Source organism: Callorhinus ursinus, unplaced genomic scaffold (genome assembly GCF_003265705.2).
Source record: "Callorhinus ursinus isolate GAN/ISIS: 27379988/994484 unplaced genomic scaffold, GSC_fseal_2.0 scaffold30, whole genome shotgun sequence".
In the NCBI taxonomy this organism is placed as follows: domain Eukaryota; kingdom Metazoa; phylum Chordata; class Mammalia; order Carnivora; family Otariidae; genus Callorhinus; species Callorhinus ursinus.
Window position 1 is genome coordinate 8287713 of NW_027397092.1, and position 20251 is coordinate 8307963.

Genomic DNA, 20251 nt, shown 5'->3' on the forward strand with positions numbered 1-20251 from the left:
GTCTTCCTCTTCTTCTTTTAAAAAAAATTCTAGATCTTTTGATGAGACGGAATCTGAAGAATCAAGGTAAGAGCTAATACTAGTCAATCAAGAGTTATATAAAACCAAGAATAGGACTGTGGTTCTGTTGAGTGTTTAATGACTATGGTATAAGTATATCAAGTCATGATCTTCTTGATAATATTTGTTAGGCAATTAATTTATAAATATTTGATAGGAAGTTAGAGAAGTAACCAGTTATATCTAGGAATGAAGGGATGAGAACCCTACATTGTTTTGTGCAAGTAATAAGAATACTATTTTATCAATAATTGTGCTGTGAGATTTAAAAAAAAAACAAACAAACAAAACCCAGCACTTTTCAGCAATGATTTATCGTATAGATTGTATATCTGTTTCAGATTCCACAAAGAAATGTTGAGAAGGTGAGCGCAGTGCTGGTTCGTTTCCTGTAACTCTGCTCGCTATTAGTCACCCACACGGTTAGATACATAAACCTTGAGATGTCCCCACACAGCAGTTTGATCCCCTCAAAGCTAGTTTGTCGTGTTTTCTGTTTACCGTCGTCCCCTGATGCTGACATGCCTGTTCTTGACCTTTCCAGCAAACTGTCCCACCAGCCGGTACTGCTGTTCCTCAGGGATCCATACGTCTTGCCTGCAGCCGGCGGTAATCAAACCTGTCATCGGCTAACAGCTCTTTACTGATCTGACCCTGCACCACATAAACCACGTTTTTAATACAGGTCTAACAGAGTGACATTGGTCCAGGGCTTAATAATCTGCCAATAAACCAGTGCTCTTGGTGTAAGAGACATTCAGAATTTTAATTGGGGCAGGCCTTTCAGCACGAAATGTAATTTTTCTTTCTACCGTACCAGGCAGTTTTGAATTAGAGTAATAAGGAGGAAAGATATTCATTGTCTTTTCTTTGTTTGTTTTTGGTGGTGTTATATTTTGGTCTCTGCTTGTTTTTATCCAGATGCTAAGGTTTGATTCCAAGACTCTGGTTCGTTTTTTTTTTGAAATGCTTTTCCCCCCAAAGCGGTGTATGTATATTACATGTATATCTTTACTTCCATTTAGGTTATAGCATTTCAGATGATCAAATGTGTATTTTTAGGAGTTATATCCTTAAATATAATGAATTTATGCATAAGTGTAATCAATATTTTAGCCTTGGTCCTTTCTTTGTGCCAAGAAATTTAAATTCCTCAGAGTCCCTCCCAAAATGGTCTGCTCTACACCTCTTCATGAGTACATTCTCAGACGTTTTCTCATCTAATATTTTTTAACAGCCCCATTTAATAGGCAGGGCAGGTATCCTCATTGGCTAATGAGAGAATAGGGGCCTGAGGAGGTCCCTGAATTGCCCGGTGTCACATGGCTGATGGGCAGACCCCTTGGTGCCTAATTTCTCCTTGTGTGCTCTTTACGTAGAGTGAATGTTCAGCCCTTGTTCCTGGGAGTAACTAAATAGCATAGCAACTCAATAGCAGTAGATAAATTATCTGTTGAAACCGTTCCTACATTCTGACAATAAAACCTTATCACCAGCAAGAGGGGGGGACCGTTCTGTGGCAGCAGTGTGTGTCCTGAGATCAGTGACTTAGCTGGCAGAGTAAAGAGGGACGGCCAGGACCCAGCCCGGCTCCATGGAAGGACCACTCCTGGAGCCCTGATCCGAGAGAGCCGCCTTTGCTATATAGGAATATGTTCTTATAGTATTTTCCCTATACAGTCCTTTCAGTGAGGAATGATTGCCTTTGTCTAGCATTTGCTTCGTGTTTTAAAAAAAAATGCATATTATATTAGTTGACATTAGGTTAACAAAATGTTACAGTTAACAGATACGCATCATGTAATCTAGGCTAGAGGAAATAGGCAGCGTTCTCTAAAGCATTCTTTTTATCTTCTGAACGTGGTTCTACAAGTACTTTTTCCAGGTATTGTGGATGGTCAGAAGTTTTGTGCATTGGACCGATGACACTCCTGTGGATGTGTGGAGAATGGAATGATCGTTGTGATCATAGCCAGGGTGCTTAGTGGAAGAGGGAAGATGTTTTATGATCTGTGCGCCTGGTTGGGCAACAAAGAACAGGAGGAACTTTGGCAGGGAAAGAACTTCAGGGGCAAATATCTGGAACTAGAGAGGGTAAAAGTGTGCATTGTTGGTAGAACGTTGGCGTGGACGGATGACTTGTGCAAATGGGAGATTGCCATTTGAAGAGGACATGAAATCACAGGTTTTATGGACAGGATGGTACCAGGTATGGGAGGGCCCATCACCGGATCTGTTTTTGTGCAGTTTGGCCAACCCACCTTCATAAATCGGATTCCCGTTATCTTACAAGTATGAGCTGCTGATAGGCTCTTGCAGATCTTTAGCATTTAAATGAGAGAGAAATTTTACTGGCCTCACATTTCTATGTTATTTAGGCCTCTTAGCAAAAGTGGAGGGTACTCTTCCAGAGGAGTCTGATGGTGGAAATACCGTCACAGGTGAACTGACAGTCAGACATTATCCTTTTATAAAATGCTAATCATCAGTCTTCTCTGAACATATGCTTTTTGGCCTCTGTTTGGATTTCTCAGGGGAATGCACAAGAGCTCTTGCCCTGGTCCCCAGCATCTGCAGCATGGCTGCACTCTGGATGTTTTTTATCAGCTTTCATCAGACCTTCCATCAGCTTCAGCCACCATCGACCACTCTCCCCTTTCATCCACGGTCTCCCCTGGGCTTTCCCCCTCCCCCACTTTTCTTCCCATCCCCAGCAGCCCACCAGCGGGCTATCATAGACCGTCTTGTCTTTTCCTTTGCTTTCTTTTGGATGATCTCCTTGCTTGTGGTCTAGATGACCTTGTGTATACAGCTGAGACACAGGCCTGGGTTTCCATCCCCACCCTCTCGCTCTGAGCTTTGACCCCTATGAGGCTCTCACGGCCCTCGATGCTCCAGCCCCTGCTCCTGTTTCTAAGAGGAGCCCCTCCCATGCTCTGCCGCATGCACCCTGAATTCTTTCTGGGCCTCCGAGGTGGGCAGTCCATTCCCCCACCCCAGGGCACTGTTGTTCCCCCTCCCACCCCCGGGAGCTCTCTTCTTATCCCCACACAGTGCTGTCTCTGCATCTTCCAGGTGCAGCTTGAGAGAGCCTTTGCCTGCTCTGCTCTCAAAGACCCCTCAAGAGTTCCCCCCTCCACCAATCCCATTGCCTTTTTTTTTTTTAAGATCCACAGTAAATGTTCACCAAAAAAATGAGCACCAACGAAAAATGACAAGTAAACCTTTCCTAAATCATCCCCTCTCAATGGGAAACAAAGGTGGGGGCAGCATTCAAGCACTAATGGACATTGAATGAAAATCCTACGTATGATGAAGCCGAAATCCAAAGTGTTGAATGGAGTGGAACCAGGGCGCCTGGGTGGCTCAGTTGGTTAAGCGACTGCCTTCGGCTCAGGTCATGATCCTGGAGTCCCGGGATCGAGTCCCACATGGGGCTCCCTGCTCAGTGGGGAGTCTGCTTCTCCCTCTGACCCTCTTCCCTCTCGTGCTCTCTCTCTCTCAAATAAATAAATAAAATCTTAAAAAAAAAAAAAAGAATGGAGTGGAACCAGATGAGGAAAAAAATGACCTCTGATAATCTCCTCGTTGGTCCCTGGTTGGTGGACCTTGTTATAAAACACCTCTGTTCCATTCACTTTGATCAGAGTCCCCACGTTTGCTTCCTTTACTGTAGTGATCCCACACACTGTTCCCTTTTTCTCTTTCTGTTGTGTTCACCTTCTGAATCTCCAGCCTCTGGCACATGTTCAGCACTTGCTGGACCACGAACACAGCGCCGTGGCCTGCCATCTTCCCTCTGCTGGGAATGCCCCTCGCCCGGACACCCTGGTGGGTGGCCGCTGCACCCTCATTCCCGTGGTGCCTGCCCACAGAGGTCTTTCCTCGCCTTCCTGTCCTCTCACCCTCAAGCCCTGTGCCCTACTTCAGTTTTCCCCTTATCTTGATTTATTTTTTTAAAGATTATTTATTTATTTGGGAGACAGAGGGAAAGAGAGCATGCTGAAGCAGGGGGAGGGGCAGAGGGAGAGGCACAGAGAAAGAATCTCAAGCAGACTCTGTGCTGAGCATGGAGCCCGATGGGGGGGGCTCCATCTCACAACCTCAGGATCATGACCTGAGCTGTCATCAAGAGTCAGACGCTTAACCGACTGAGCCACCCAGGTGCCCCTCCCCTTGCCTTTAAATCACTGCTTGACCTCTTCAGGTGATGTAGCATTACTCTGAGTAATGAATGGTATTTTCCTCTTTTTGTCCTTTTTGCTGAACTTACTTAAATCCATTTAAGCTGAATATGCTGATGATGGAATTTCACTAACCTTCAAATAAACTTTTATATTTTGGGTGGCAAAGGATAAATGTCCAAATGCTAATAAAGCATGTTGATGTGTTCTGTTTGGGCATTTAATTGAGAATTGATCAATATCTCCATTGATGGCTCTTAGTTTCAGTACACTTCTATGGGCGGAGAAATACTTTTAGAATTAAAATGAACTTAGCAAAATCATTGCTCTTGTTTGGGTTCAAAATACATAGATTTGAGTCCTATTACAGATTATTAAAGGTATGTTTTATGGAAAATTATGTTATTTCATACTGGATAAAAGCAAATGCTAAGAAATCGAGTGTCATCACCCAAAAGTAATTGAATTGCTCACGTACTGGAGATATTTTTTAAAGTGTATTTTGTTGGTGTATTCATTTGCTTGTCTCCCTGACTAGCATGGAAGTTCCCTGCTGTGGGCAGGGACTGTTACTGACTTACATTCCCAGTAATTAGACCATACTTGGTCTAATTACCGTACGTGATGGTAGCCAGTACTTACCGCGTGCCCAGTTCAGGTGCAAGCGCTTTGTTTTACCTCCAGTTTGTACAACAACCTTTCAGGCAGGTACTGTTACGAAATCCCTCGCTCATCACGGGGAACCCACCACCACTTTGAATTTGTCCCCGTGTACCCTGAATGACAGCCAGAGCTATCTTTTCCAAACACGATTCAGTTCTGTGTCACTCTGCTTAAAGTCCTTCAGGAGTTCTCACTACTTTTCAGACAAAGCCAGAATTCCTGGGCTTGCCTGGGCCCTCCGGCCCTCAGGCCTTCCCCTCCCTCCCTGTCTACACTGGCCTCCATTCCAGCCTTTGAACCTTCCTGGCTCCCTCCTCCCGCAGCCTTGCCACCTGGTCCACTCCTCCAAGAGCCTTTCTGCCCTCCCTTGCGAGTGGCTTTACGTAGTAGGTACTCTATAGAGGTTGGATTAATAAGTGAACATACTAGTTTCTGTCTGAAAGTATTGGACCAACTAATTTCCTTACCTAATAACTATATTTATTGAAAGTGTTGGGCTTTCACGTAAATCCTGGATATAATTATGTGCAGATTGAAGTTGAGAAATTGAACCTCTGGGCCGTGTGATGGATGGGGTCCCCCGTGCAAGGTATCCGTTCATATTTCACCTGCTCTGATAACTGGAATGCTCCACGGCGGATGCACACCTCTGGGTTTCCTTTGTATCTCCTCTAAAAATGTGGCTGATTTTTCTAGTTTGACAGGATGGTTTTTGTCAGGAAGGTGCCCTTTTAAGTTAGGAAGACGGTCCCTGTTCCTCCTGCTCCCTGGAAGCTCGTGCAACAAAACGATCATCCTCAAGACAACTTGGACTAAACACTGCTGTAAACCACAATGGAAAAACTGCAGCCAAGTATTCCCAGTAGAAATCTTGGAATCCCTTCAAGTATATTGAGATTTTGCTAGAAATTGAATTGCCAGTGTAATCCATCTTCCTTGTGAGAAAACATTCAGATAAAGAGCTGGGGCCTAGCAGCATTAACCATTAGAACATCCCTTAAATCAATAAGCTACAAATCTGGCCGTGCATTCCTGCAGAGCCTGGTCGTACACTGAAGTGGCTTTCGGCCGAGGCGACATGACAGATAGCGCGTCCTCAACAAGAGCAGGCTGCACGGTGATGCGGGTCCCTAAGTTACGAGGGGCCTCACCTTGTTCAAGTCTGCAAAATGCAGTTGCATTTTATTGCTGTGCCTAAGAAAAGCCGTTTTCCTTTTGTTTTTCAGATTTTCCAAATGTGGTTATTGAAGGAGTCCTCCATGGGATATTTTACCCCCATCTGCAGCCCAGGTAGAAATCCTCCATGGCTAGAAGAAGCTGAAGCAGGTTTCACGGAAATCGATATGTACCAAATTAACCTAAACTCTATGACATAACAGCTCTAGCTAGTGGTAAAATTCACAGTCCCAGCTTAATTCAGGGCAGGGACATTTCCATTAGAATGGTGCTTTTAAAAATAGAAACTGAACCAGGGCGGTGCTGAGGTTAAGGCCAAGTGTTTGAGAAGTAGAAGGTAGCTGCCAATTTCAAAACTATAGAAGATACTGGGAGCAGCAAGGGTAACAAAACAAAAGTTACTCTCTGCTTTAGTTGCACCATTTGCTAATTGAACATCTTATCCTGAATCATACTGAGACTGATCTACTTTGGTAGCTTGTTGTTGTTCAGATTTTAGGAGACACTAATCTTTTCATCATGAGAGTTTCTCGGTCAGTGATAGATACATTCTTCCGTGCTGGCACCGTGGGAGTATCACAGATACATGCAGTGCTAAATGTGAGTCAGAACTAAACTGGAAATTAAACGATGCTGACAGTGTTAGGGCATTTTTAAAAATCTTGTCATTGCTACTCACACTGCAGTGGAGTTGCATCCTACCTAGGGATTAGCTTCTAGTGTCAGGACACAAGATAAAATGGAGTATGGAGATTCCCCTTGACAGCCGTTTCGAAAGGCGCCATATTGGAAATCTGTGCGTCCAACACAACCAGATTTTCCTCTGGTGTTGGAAGAAAGGACTGTTTCTTCCGTTGAAGACCATTTGACGTTGTTGATGTTCGTTTAGGGCAATTTTGTATAGAACCACATACCTTTCAACACTAGAATCACCCTTCGTTCTGCAAGATGCTTGTCTTCTGAGAGACAGATGTGAACTGACTGTACCTGAGGTGATGCCACAGTGGTAGCACTTGATTTCCTCAAGGTTCTTCAACCCTCATTAGGGTTCACTCATTCATTAAACTGGTGGAATTATCACGGGATTCATTGTTATTTTCCTTATTGTTTCCTTTTCGCTGACCTCCTATATGGAATTAATGTTAAGTTCAGTGAATGATCTAACTCCATTGTACATCTCACTGACATTCATATTTTGAGTAATAAAGGACAAAAGCATATATGCAAACTTTATGTACGTGCTGTATTTGGGCATTTCATTGAAAACTGATTAACAGCTAGCCTGTTTATGGTTATTCATTTTACTAAGCTTCCGTGTGGGAGAAAAATATTTGGATTCAGAATGAATAACTAAATCATGGTTTTTGGTCAGGATCTAAATATACAGGTTTAAAGCCTGCTGCAGACTTTGAGGGATACCTTTATGATGGATGTGTTACTTCATGCTGGAAACAGGCAAGGACTCCGTAATCAAGTGTCATGAACCAAAAATAACTGAATACTCATGTGTGGGAGATATTTTTTAAATGTTTTGTTGTTAGCTATTTTGAGTTAAATAAAAACAAAGAACAAGAAGTATTTGAATTTGTCTTCTAGGATTTTACTGGAAACACAGATTGTGTCTTGTCTCTTTATACACACACACACACACACAAAACTTCTCGCATACTCATAGGCACTTATTTTTTTTTTAATTTTTTATTGTTATGTTAATCACCATACATTACATCATTAGTTTTTGATGTAGTGTTCCATGATTCATTGTTTGTGTATAACACCCAGTGCTCCATGCAGAGCATCATAGGCACTTATTTCTAATCTAAGTATTAAATTACCTCATCTTTAAGCCAACAGGTACTCATTAAATAGGTGATGACTTACAAAGAGGGTAGGAATTTTTAAGATTTTATTTATGTATTTGACAGAGACAGCGGGAGAGGGAACACAAGCAGAGGGAGTGAGAGAGGGAGAAGCAGGCCCCCCGCGGAGCAGGGAGCCCGATGCGGGCGCTCGATCCCAGGACCCTGGGATCATGACCTGAGCCCAAGGAAGATGCTTAACCGACTGAGCAACCCAGGTGCCCAAGAATTTTTTTTAAATATAAAAACCAAGCATTTTTGATGGCACACTCCTCAAGAAATCTCTTCTGATCATTTTTTTAGTGATGACTTTTATTTATTACTTAATAATTTTTAATATGTAATTTCATATTCCGTTTCAATTCCATTATAGGAAATAGAAGCCACAGTAGGTATTTTAAGGAGAATGGACTAATAAGAAACTGGATGCTCATAGAATCTTTTGGAAGGGTGAGGAGAGTGAACTCCTAGTGGGTAATCCAGGAGTGACTTCCAGAATCCTCCAGCAACACCTGGTACCCACCTGCCAGGGGAGGTACAACCTTTGCATTAAGCAGGAATTCACGTAGTTAGGAGGCTGCTCCTGGAGCTACTGAGGTCAAAAACACCACTGCAGCTGTGATCCAGGTACTGGCAAGTAAGATCAGGAAGTCACTGTGACCACCGTTAAGTGCCTCATAGCAGCACCCAGGAAGCTGGACCCTGGGCTCTGGAACAGTGTCCAGTTGATAACACCTACACTACAATTGCTTCTCAACACCCATGGCTTTGCTTGCCCGCAACTACAGCCCCACGCAGCGGGAAGATGGTCCTCACCCACTTCCATCTTCCACTCTGACTCATGAAAGTACATCCACTTGGCAGAACCTTATTATCGATTCCCAGCTTTGAGGGAGTCGGAAAGGGGCTGGAACTTTCTGGTCACTGCAGTTCAGGAATGGACATTGCAAAGATGACGGAATATATTTCCACAGTTGAAAATGTAGTAACGACACATGAAAGGATATGTAAAAAAAAAGAATCTCCCACCCTCTCCCTGTATTCCCACTGCCCACCCCCACCACAAACACCCACTGTGCTTAGTGTCCGTGTACCCCTGCAGACAGGTTTCACCCACTGTGCTTAGTGTCCGTGTATCCCTGCAGACAGGTTTCACCCACTGTGCTTAGTGTCCGTGTACCCCTGCAGACAGGTTTCACCCACTGTGCTTAGTGTCCGTGTACCCCTGCAGACAGGTTTCACCCACTGTGCTTAGTGTCCGTGTACACTTGCAGAGAGATTTCATCCACATGCAAGCAAATAGTGGACATTTAGTGTACATATCCCATCCCCCCCCATTTTTTACAAAACATGGATTTTTTTTTTTTAAGCCTGGATTTTTCAAAGCATGGGTTCATAGACAATAGAACAGTAAAGAGTAGAGGAACGGAAACACAGTAAAGAGAAGGAAGAGAAACCCCATTGCCATAGGAGGCAATGCTCCTAGTTGTTGGATTTGCTGGTGTGCCTGGGCCTGGTCTCAGATTTCCCTCAGTTCTTCATGCAGAGCCCCTCTCGGGCCTTGCCTCCACCACGCGGCCATTTCCGGACCAGCACCCCCTTGGTGTCCTTTCTCCCCCACCCCAGGATTTAGACCCCTGGGCATCTATACAACCCCGATAACACTTACCATCCCTACCTGGTAAGTCCTTAGTCATTTCACTTCGAAAAGCACAGAAACCTCATGATCACAGTTTAGAAATAACAAATGGCTGTCACCTCGTTGGTCGCCTTTGATCAAATGGTAATGGCTGCCTAACGTGCTCAGCCGGGTGTGCCGGTACAGCCATTAGAGTGGCGACTATCAAAAGCAGCCAATGACAAGTGTCAGCAAGGATGTGGAGACCTTGAAACCCTCATACGTTGCTGGCGAGAATGGAAAATGGTGCAGCCTCTGTGCAGAATGGTCTGGCAGTTCTTCGAAAGATTAAAATTACCATGCGATCTAGCAGCTCCCCCTTCTGGGTGTATACCCAAAAGAAGCCAAGTCAAGGGACTTGAATAGATTATTTGTACACCCCAGTTCTTGGCAGTATTCATGAATACCAACAGGTGGAAGCAACCCAAGTGTCCATCAGTGGATGAATGGATAAACAAATGTGGTCTGTGCATGCCATGGGGATACTTTTCAGTGCTAAAAAGGAAGGAAGTTCTGACACATGCTACAGCATGGATGAACCTCAAAGACATGCTAAGTGAAAGGACAACTCCAGTGTGATTCTACTTCTGTGAGGTACCTAGAACAGTCCAGCTCCTAGAAACAGAAAGTAGAATGGTGGTTGTCAGTGGCTGGGGGAGGGGGGGTGAGGAATTAATGTGCACTGGGTTTCAGCTAGGGAAGACGAGAAGGTTCTGGAGTTGGGGGTTGGTGATGCACAATAGTGACTGTACTTTATGCCACTGAACTATATACTTTAAAATGGTTAAAATGGTAAATGTTGTGTGATGCATGTTTACCAAAAAGTTTTTCAAGTTTTATTTTTTAAAAGATTTTTAGTGAGTATGGATGTAATAATGCTAACCAATGAATGATACTTGCCAGGGAGCAGGAGGGATTTGGGCACACATACTTGGTGCAATGCTCCTATCCCCGACAGCCTCTCAAACAACAGTTCTCCCTTGGGGATACATACACATCACAGTCACCTGGGTCTCTGAATCACTAAATCTGGGCTGGATGGGGCCTCTCTCTGGGTACTTAGAAAAACTGCTGAGTTGATGCACCACCACATTGAGGATTAGGTTCCAGCATATGAATTTGGGGGTAGGGGGTGGGACACCGACTTTGAGACAGTAGCAGGACTCTGCAGAAGCAGCGAAGGTGACAGACCCCTGTGAGTCGTGGTCTCATTGATACCCTTTTGGAATATGTATTCAGTTACTCATCCACTCCTTCACTGACATGCATTTGACTTCTTTCACCGGATTAAGGCACTGGTTAGGCATCTAAAGAATAGAGACATAATCGTTGTCTTCTCTTGGAATTTTTGGCCATTTCCTAGAGAGTGTCTTTCCTTTTAATTGAATTGGTTATAAAGTTCCGGGAATAAGGCTGTCTTCCACAGTCTCTATATACGCAGCTTGGAAGCCAAGCGTCCTTTTCATCTGGGCTTTGTTGTGGTTTTCATCCTTCATCCTTGATGGTAATTACAGATTTTGAATTCAGCAGTGGAAACCCAGGGAAGAAACAGACACTAACTCAAAACTGATATTTCTACACCATTTTATGTTTTCTGCCCCCACACAGACATAGTGAAAGTCTGGGCTCTGGTGAGGGTGAAGAGGCACTTATTTTTGTGCGAGGGGGAGGAGGGTACGTTAAAATGGTAAACCTCTGGAGTCCATGTAATTATCTAGAGAAGAACTTGGTTTTATATCCTAGGAGTAGAACTGTAAGTCTGACCTCTAAAATGTGACATATTTTCTGTCTTCACGACTCTCCCATCATCAGTCAGAGAGACCTCAACAGTGTCTCCAGCTTTGATATTCTATTTATTTGGATACTTCTGTGTACTGAGCTCCTACTGAGTGCTGCATATTGTTGGATAAGGTTTTTTCAGACCTCATCCCATTATAACTTTACAAACTTTTTATGAGCTTTTATTGAAGAAGAAAGTGAAGATGGGCGGGATTGGTAAGTAGCAAATATGACTGAGCGCCAATTTGGGCGCCGAGAGGTACAAGGCTAAATTCTGTCCCTAGATTGTCCCACTGAAGCCTCACGACATCTTTATGAGATATGTATTCTTACCATTCCACTTAACAGAGAAAAATGAAGGCTACAAAAACAGAACAGCTTGACCAAGGCTACCAGATAATAAGGGAAATCAGAATTTGAAAATTTTATCTCCCAAATTTAGGCTAATGCACTCCCCCAGCATCTTCCCATTACAACTGTTCATATTTGTGGGCCTGTTTGAACCACACCACACATGAGTACTCAAATGGGAAAGAGCTAGGCGTGTAACAGTTGCTGATCTTTCTACACGACTTTGCAAGTTATCGGCTGCTTCCCCATCCCACATGATTAAACCAAGCTCTGTGCGCGCAGCTGCAGCCGCCTCCCGCGTCTCTCTGCGTCCGCTTCCACTGCAGTCTGTTCTGCACAGCACAGCCAGAGATGTCTTCTTATTGTGTCCCTCAGATCATGTCACTTGCTCACAATCTTCCAGGAGCTTCCATTCCCACGTGAAGCTGAAACTCCTGCCACCCTCTCCCAAGTTCCTTTGCTCTCCTCCCGTGGGTATTCATCTAGCTGATGACACTGGCGTTTCAGTCCCCAGGACTTGCCAACCCAGGTCCCTCCTTGGGACCTGCTGGTCTCTGCCTGAAACACCCATTCTCCCCTGAGAAGACGCTCGTTCTCACCTGTTAGGTATCAGCTTCAACATCCCCTCCACAAAGAACCCCTCTTTGGTCACGGCACTCTGCACCATGATTTTTAAACATTTTTAGTATTGAAGTACAGTTGACATATATTAGCTTCTGATGTGCAACATGACTGAACAGTTCTGTACATTACCCAGTGCTCACCATGATAAGTGCAGTCACCATCTGCCACCATACGTTATGACAATATTGTGGACGATATTTCCTGTGCTGTACTTTTCATCTCTGTGACTTACGTATTTTATAACTGGAAGTTTGTATCTCTGAATCCCCGTCACCTATTTAACCCATCTCCCCAACCCCTCCCATCTGGCAAATGCCAGTTTGTATCTGTGAGTCTGCTTGTGTGTTTGTTCATTTGTTTTTTGGTTGCCCGTATAAGTGAAATCGTGCGGTGTTTGCCTTTCTCTGCCTTCTTGTGTATCAGAGCAAACTATTACTTCATAGCAGTTTTCACCATCTGTAATTATCCTGTTTGTTTATTTGTTTACTCTCCCTCCCCCGCAAAGAAGGTGAACTCCTCCTCCAGTGTGGGGCCAGGAGTAGATGCCCAGCGCCTGTGTTCCCACCGAGCTCAAGGCTGGCTCCGTGCTTCGCAGCAGAAACTTCATAAATGCATGTGGAGTCAGTGACCTGAATGAGGATGTGCTAACATCTTCCCAAATTCCTGTAATGTTTCATTACATCCTGATCTGAGAACAATGATTTCCTACAGTTGCTCACTAATTTGATTGGATTGGGTAAGTACACATTTGGATGATTTCTTCCACTATCCTTCCTAACGAATGATGAAGCTAATTCAGTGATTAGAAGCCATGGTTGGGTGACGCCCTAGGGCAGTGGTTTTCAAAGTTTGGACCTGGGGCCAGCAGCAGCAGCAGCATCCAAAAACTTGTTAGGAATATAACTTCTCAGGTCCTGCCCCCGATGTCCAGACTCTGATGCTCTGAGCGTGGGGCCTGGAGATCTGATAAGCCCTTTAGGTGATTCTCGTGCACGAGGAAGTTTGAGAACCGCACTAGGACATTTCAAATTATTTTCATGTTGCATATTTTTTAAATGTTTAAACTTTTTTTAAAACTCTTTGTTAATTAAAAAAAATAACCTCAATACTTTTAGGGGGAGCACACCCAGAGTCAGACATTGTCAGGATGGCTACAACTGAAGGCTGATGATAGCTTTAGGACAACAGTCCAACACATCAGCATCTCAACAAAACCAATAAGGTATTTTAAATGTAGTTAAAGAGAAGAGCTATCACACTTCGCAACTATCTTCTATCACATGAACTTTTGTATCTGGTTATCATGGTAATTTTTCTTCACAGAAGACAACAAAAATGTTTTTCGAGATCCTTGGTATCTTTCTAAATTGGATCTGAATTTGAATGTGACTTCATGGAACTTACAGAATAATGTGATATTGGATGGATAAAAATCCCCGAACTTTGTCATTATGAAGTGTGTTAAGTGCTATGAGGAAAAATGAATACTTATGTTGCAAGGAAGATACCTAATTTAGATAGGGGCAGGGCAGGAACCTTCTCTAAGGAAGTGGCATTGAACTTGAGACCTAAAGAGTGCTGGAGGAATTCGTAGTGCAAAGAATGGGGGAGGGGAGTGTGTTGCAGAGACATCAGCAGGCTCTAAAGCCCTGAATCAGGAGAGAACTGTGTCAAGTCTCCACAAAAAGTCATTGAGTGTGGAGGAGAGTGAAGGGCTGACGCCAAATCCCACAGGACTCCCCCTCGAGAGGTGGCATTCAAGACTTTGACTCATAGCCTACATGCAATGGGAAGCCATTGGTGGGTTTTACACAGAAGAAATATGATCTATTTTATTTTCTTGTATTCAGCTTTACTGAGGTATAACTGACAAATAATTTTATTTTTTACATTTTTTATTTTTTTTATTAGTCATGAGACATTTTAAAATTTTTTTCAAGTTTTTTTTTATTATTTAGGTAATCTCTAAACCCCGTGTGGGACTTGAACTCATGACCCGGAGATCAAGAGTTGCACTCTCCTCCGACTGAGCCAGCCAGGTGCCCCAGGCATGAGACATTTTAAAGCATGAATTTTTAAAAAAATCCTTCAGACAGCTTGCAAATATCAATGAACAATAAACCATTTAGGGTAATGCACATGATGTATCACACTTGAGCCAATTTATTTTTAAAAGATCACTCTAGCTGCTGATGGAGAATGGACTGGTCAGGTGCAGGATCTGAAGCAGAGAGACTGTTAGGAGACCCCTTGAATAATCTGGGTGAAGAGGATAGGATGTGGATATTTAAGATGTATGGTACAGCTTACCAATGACCTTAGTGATGGATGTAGAAGGTAAGGGAGAAAGAAGTCCAGGATGGGTTTTGGGATTGCACAGTGGTTGAAGGGTGGTGCCGTTCATTGACTGGGGCTGAGAGTGGGAGGTTGGGACTTGCTATAGACTGAATGTTTGTGTCCCCTCCCCCACATTCATATGTTGAGACCTACTCCCCAGTGTGATGGTATTTGGAGGTGGACCTTTAGGAGGTGGGTAGGTCATGAGAGCAGGGAATTCCCTTGTCCCATACACCATGCAAGGATACCACAAAAAGATGTCAGTCCATGAACCAGGGAGAAGACCCTCACCAGTCCCCAAATCGGCCACCATCCTCCAAAATGCTGTTTACCAACCACTCAGTCTATGGTACTTTGTTGTAGCAGCCTGAATGGAAACAGGACCCCTATCCCCAGGGAGCTCCAGGTTTTTTGGATAAATCCTTTCCTTCTTGGTCTCTCCTCCGGTGCATGCACGGTGACCCCTCCTTCGTGAGTTATGTCTGCAGCAGCATGAAAGCAAAACTAGATGCATCACGGACCCACCCACAGAGGGAAACTCCCGTGGATTTTTCCCATTGTGGTGATATTTTGGTGCTGAATTCTTTCCCACTTTTTGCACAAGGGTCGGGAGGATGCTCTGTAGCCGGGAACAGAGCAGAACACTGAGAGCGAACCTGTAAATGCACGATGTTGATACCCGCCTGAGTTTCCAGGTGGTATGTGGTGTGATGGTACACACTCTTCTCATTGACCGCCCCCACCCCCTGCACCAGGCAGGCCACATGAATCCCCCAACAGATGAGGATTCAAACGTGAGGCTTTCTAGGGTGGACAACCTGACTTGCATAGTATTTACGACTGGAGAGTGCAGTTTCTCATCACCTCTCAGGCCGAATCCAAAGTGCTCCACTCAGGACTGGGCCTCCACCATCAGATGCCAGCAGCCGGCCATGCTCGCAACCAAGGAATGACACGGAAGCCAGCTACCACCCACCACAGACACTGCCACTTAAATCTTATCACCACCTGGATCTTCCCTTTGACTGTTGGACACCCACCTCATTTTTTGTCAATCTACTTCTACCAGACCCTTCAAACCTCAACTCCGAAGATACATATTTATTTTTTAAAGATTTTATTTATTTATTTGAGAGAGAGAATGAGAGAGAGAGAAAGAGAGAGAGCATGAGAGGGGGGAGGGTCAGAGGGAGAAGCAGACTCCCCGCTGAGCAGGGAGCCCGATGTGGGACTCGATCCCGGGACTCCAGGATCATGACCTGAGCCGAAGGCAGTCACTTAACCAACTGAGCCACCCAGGCGCCCCGAAGATACATATTTTTTAAAGGCAACAGTCTTTGAAAAAGAACAGAAACAGCCGAAAGATGAATGCCAATGTTGAACAGTCTTTTAATTGGGAGGATAGTGGCATGTTGGGTTCTCTCCATAGCCTCCAAATCCTGACTCTTGAGTCTTCTGTTGGAACTAGTGATGGGATGAAAATTCCAAGTATGGGTTTTGTGATGCCTTTAGTGTTGACTTGAATATTTGTCAGTTGGACATTTTTTTCTCTCTCTCTTCCAGACGGGACTCCTGTGACTCGTCACTGTTGTTCTGTTAGTGCCAGGTGCTTTTCCATCACTCAAGAACATCAATGAGGCCAGCAAACCTCCAAGCAGGTGAGGTTATATCACACCTAAAACTTAATGCTTGGCCGAAATCTGAAGTCCACAAGATGAATGACAGACTTAAGTAAAAGCCGTTATGTACTTAACAGCACAAAAATTTTCCGTTACAAATACTGTTTTCACTCTTTCTTAATTAAAAAAAAAAAATGCCTTAAGGGGACTTTGAATTTCCAAGCCTTCCAGATCAAAGATTTCTTCAGTTGTCTGAAATATAGGAATGTTGAAAAACAAAAACAAATCCTTTTCCTGCTATAAAATCCTTGCCATGTTTTTGTCTTTATGTAACTCAAACGGCAAAAAAAAAAAAAAAGAGTTTGGTGAGTTCTGCTCAAAACCCAGAATCTCATCAGAAATGAAGTAGTTAATAATTTTGAAAATGAAGCCCTCTAATCAGTCTGTCCAAATAATAAATGTTACTAAAATTTATCTTATTTGAAGATCCCCAAAATTGCTAAATAGCACTTGGAATAAAACAACTTAGGGCTCAGGACACCAAAATATTTTAAATTGTTTATTAAAGTGATTCAGGACCAAATTTTAATAATTAGGGCACGGTGACAGTGGTGGCCAGCATAATTTTCCTCTGATTCTGCACACGCCCGTGGCTATGTGTGTCCTTTTGACAGCACAGTTGCCAAAAGGGCAAACTGTTGATTTCAAAAGCTTTTGCAGAAAGCATAGGCTTTTTGTAAAGTAGTCGTTGATAGTTGTGAGTTTGCTGCTGCTTTTGGTCTAAGGCGTGACCCTCCATGTAGGAGAGACAAACAGCTCTGAGCAGGAGGTGCGTCCTCAGCTTATGGGCTGTCTGGTATGGTAGACAGCCTAGCAGTTTACTCCCTGTGCGCTAAGTGCTCTCAGAGTTTCAGCCCTTTGAAAATGAACCCTTTTTGGCTTCGTCACTAGCGAGATATCATTATGCTCATATTAATTAAAAAAACACTACATGGCAAAAGTATGTGTCCCTATGCTCCCGGGGAGCAGCAGCTCACATTCCTGCCCTCTGACACAGAGACTTACGGCACCTTTTTGTGTCTCATGCATATTTGTTTCCAATTTCCTCCCATGTTACCTTAAAAACATTTTTTAAATACATTTATTTTCCTAATTGTTAGAAAGAAATGCACCTTAGAGGAAAACTGGAAGACCAAAACAAGCAAAAAAAAAAAAGATAAAAGTTTAAAAATCCCAGTTGCATTTGCTTCATGACAATTTATATTTTGTTGCAGTTGCCTTGTGAGAATGTATTTACACACTTGAGATCATGCTGTGCATGGAAATTCCTACTTTTTTCTTGAAAAGGGCCATTTTCTCATGTTGCTCTAAGTTTTCTATCATTCATCTTAATGAATGCATGCTATTCTATTATGGGATATATGACTTATAACCATTTTGGGGACATTCAAATGGCTTCAGTATTTTGCTAGTATAAATAATTCTGCAATTCACATCTTTTTTTTTTTTTTTAAGTAAACTCCACCCCCAACATGGGGCTCAAACTCAAGTCACATGCTTTATCAATGGAGCCAGCCAGGTGTCCTTGCAATTCACATTTTTATACATAAAACTTTTCAATATTGCTCTGTTAGACAAAGACTTTAAGTTCCAGTCACAAACATTCAATCTGCCCTGGCTTAAGCGATAAAAAGGAAATGTATTAGCTTGCGGAGCTAAAGAGTTTGGGGTAGAGATGTGCTTCAGGCATGGCTGGACTCAGGGGTTCATTGGTGTCTTCAGGAACACATCTTTCTGTTTCCTGGATCAGCTTCCCTTTGTGAGGGTTTCATTCTCAGGCTTGCTCCTTTACAGCCTCTGAGAAACAAGATAGCAACTATTTCCCAGTATTTCCATTGGAAATCTCACAATTGAGACTCACTACCATGACTCGGGTCAGATTCCTTTCCCTGAGCCAGTCACCCGGCCCAGGACACCTCTGCTCCCTCTTCCATCTCACTCCCCCACCACCCTTGCTTTGCATACCTGGACCCTGATCTTTCTTGAAACCACCAGCCTGACCATGGCCCAGGGCCACGGCCTCACACACCCTTCCCACCATGTCCCCGTGGCTGGCTGCCCCCTCACTTCCTTCAGCCTACACTCAGGACTTCCCAGCAGACTCTCTGTCCTCTCTCCATGCTGTGTCTCTTCAGAGACGTTATTACTCCCTGATGTCCTGTTACATATTCATGTGGTATATGTTTGAATCATTTGTCTCCTTTCATGGGAACCACAATGGCTGTCTCTGTTAGCAGCTCTACCCAGCACTCAATAAATAATTATCAAGTGAGCTAATGAAGGAGTTTGCCAGGCCACATATGTACCCATCCGTAGGGTCGGCCTCCCCTACTAAAAAGAAGCGCTTGAGGGAATACTCTGATTCCCCGAAGAAAATGGGTGGCCATCCCCAGGCCACGGGGACTAGATGCTGGACTGGCCAGTGAGGCCCATGACAATTTGGTGTCACGTTCCGCAGCAACGTCCCAGGTAATAGGACTTCAAAAGATGTGAGTGTTTTGAGTTTCTGGATGTGTATGCTAGCTCCCCTATAAAAATCCTCCTTATGGCAGACGAAATCATCTTTCTTAAGTGCATACCAACTCATGTCCTGCCCCAGCTTAACACCGATAGCTCCCCATTGTACTGTGCATCAGGGAAGAACTCGACCCTGGCACCCAGGCCCAGAACAGTCCAGTCTCAGCCTGGGCCCTCTGACCTCGCAGGCTCCAGCAGGCCCTGGAACCTGCTCCTTCTCACCTCAGGACCCTCATTACTTCAGCTTCCCTCTCTGCTGGGAAGGCCTGCCGCACTGCCAGACTGCTCCCTAGTCTCTCTGCCCCTCAGGAGGCCTCCCCAGACCCCTCACCCAGCACTCCCCTCCCAGCTGCTCTCCCGGCCATCCCCCCACACTTGGGCATGTCTTCTACACACCATCTGCACGCTTTTTGGCACCTTATTTATTCTGTCTCTGCCTCTAGAATGTAGGTTCCCTGAGGTCCTTTTGTCATTGTCATCTGTGATATTCCAAAATGCAAAACTGGTACCTGGCATATCAAAGGTTTTTAGTAAATTTTTTGTTAGAAAATAAATTGCTCACCAAGAGGGTTGTAGTGATTAACTGAGAATGCTCATTTCATCTCATCTCCTGTTTAAACAGTTTTTCTTAGAATACAGCTCAAGAGGAGCGCCTGGGTGGCTCAGTCGTTAAGCATCTGCCTTCGGCTCAGGTCATGATCCCAGGGTCCTGGGATCGAGCCCCACATCGGGCTCCCTGCTCAGCGGGAAGCCTGCTTCTCCCTCTCCCACTCCCCCTGCTTGTGTTCCCTCTCTAGCTGTCGAATAAATAAATAAAATCTTAAAAAAAAAAAAGAATACAGCTCAAGAGATGGATTTTTTTTTTTAAAGATTTGAGAGACTGAGTGAGAGAAAGTGCTCATGAGTGGGGGAAGGGGCAGAGGGAGAGAAGCCAACTCTCTGCTGAGCAGGAAGCGCAACTCTGACTTGGTCCCAGGACCCTGAGATCATGAACTGAGCCAAAGGCAGACATTTAACCGACTGAGCCACCCAGACGTCCCATGGAGATGGAATTTTTTAAAAAAGGTAGTTGTCAAAATTTATTTACTTATTTCTTTTTTTATTGATGAGATGGAATTAGATGGAATTCTTGGGAGTCCTCACTCCACGGGTCCTAGAGGAGAAGCAACGGGGCTGTTTTCAAAGAGATACCACTCCCATTTGAACAGAGATCAGGTGCTCTGTTCCAGCCAGGTATGTTACAACAAAGCCCCAGCAGGGTTCCACTTTCCCATTTGGTTTAAGTACAGTCCGAATCTTCATGCTCCTTGTGTAAGTGAAAAAAAAAAAAATGATGCCTTTTTG

At 44.1% G+C, this 20251-nt stretch overlaps 1 protein-coding gene across 9 annotated transcripts in view; it reads left to right on the forward strand.

Moving 5' to 3' along the window:
* The window catches only part of SNX24 (sorting nexin 24), a 155283-nt gene extending 147603 nt beyond the window's left edge, over positions 1–7680 (forward strand). For 7 of the 9 annotated variants that reach the window (XM_073878582.1, XM_073878581.1, XM_025860917.2 and 4 more), the window contains 3 exons: positions 34–66; positions 605–669; positions 6134–7679. In XM_073878582.1, coding sequence (XP_073734683.1) covers positions 34–66; positions 605–669; positions 6134–6201 — 166 coding nt within the window. In that variant the 3' untranslated portion in view covers positions 6202–7679. Of the gene's footprint in view, positions 1–33; positions 67–604; positions 807–6133 lie in introns of all 9 variants that reach the window. The other 2 variants (XR_012374187.1, XM_025860918.2) reach the window with 2 other exon arrangements.
* The last annotated feature ends 12571 nt before the right edge of the window (positions 7681–20251 follow it).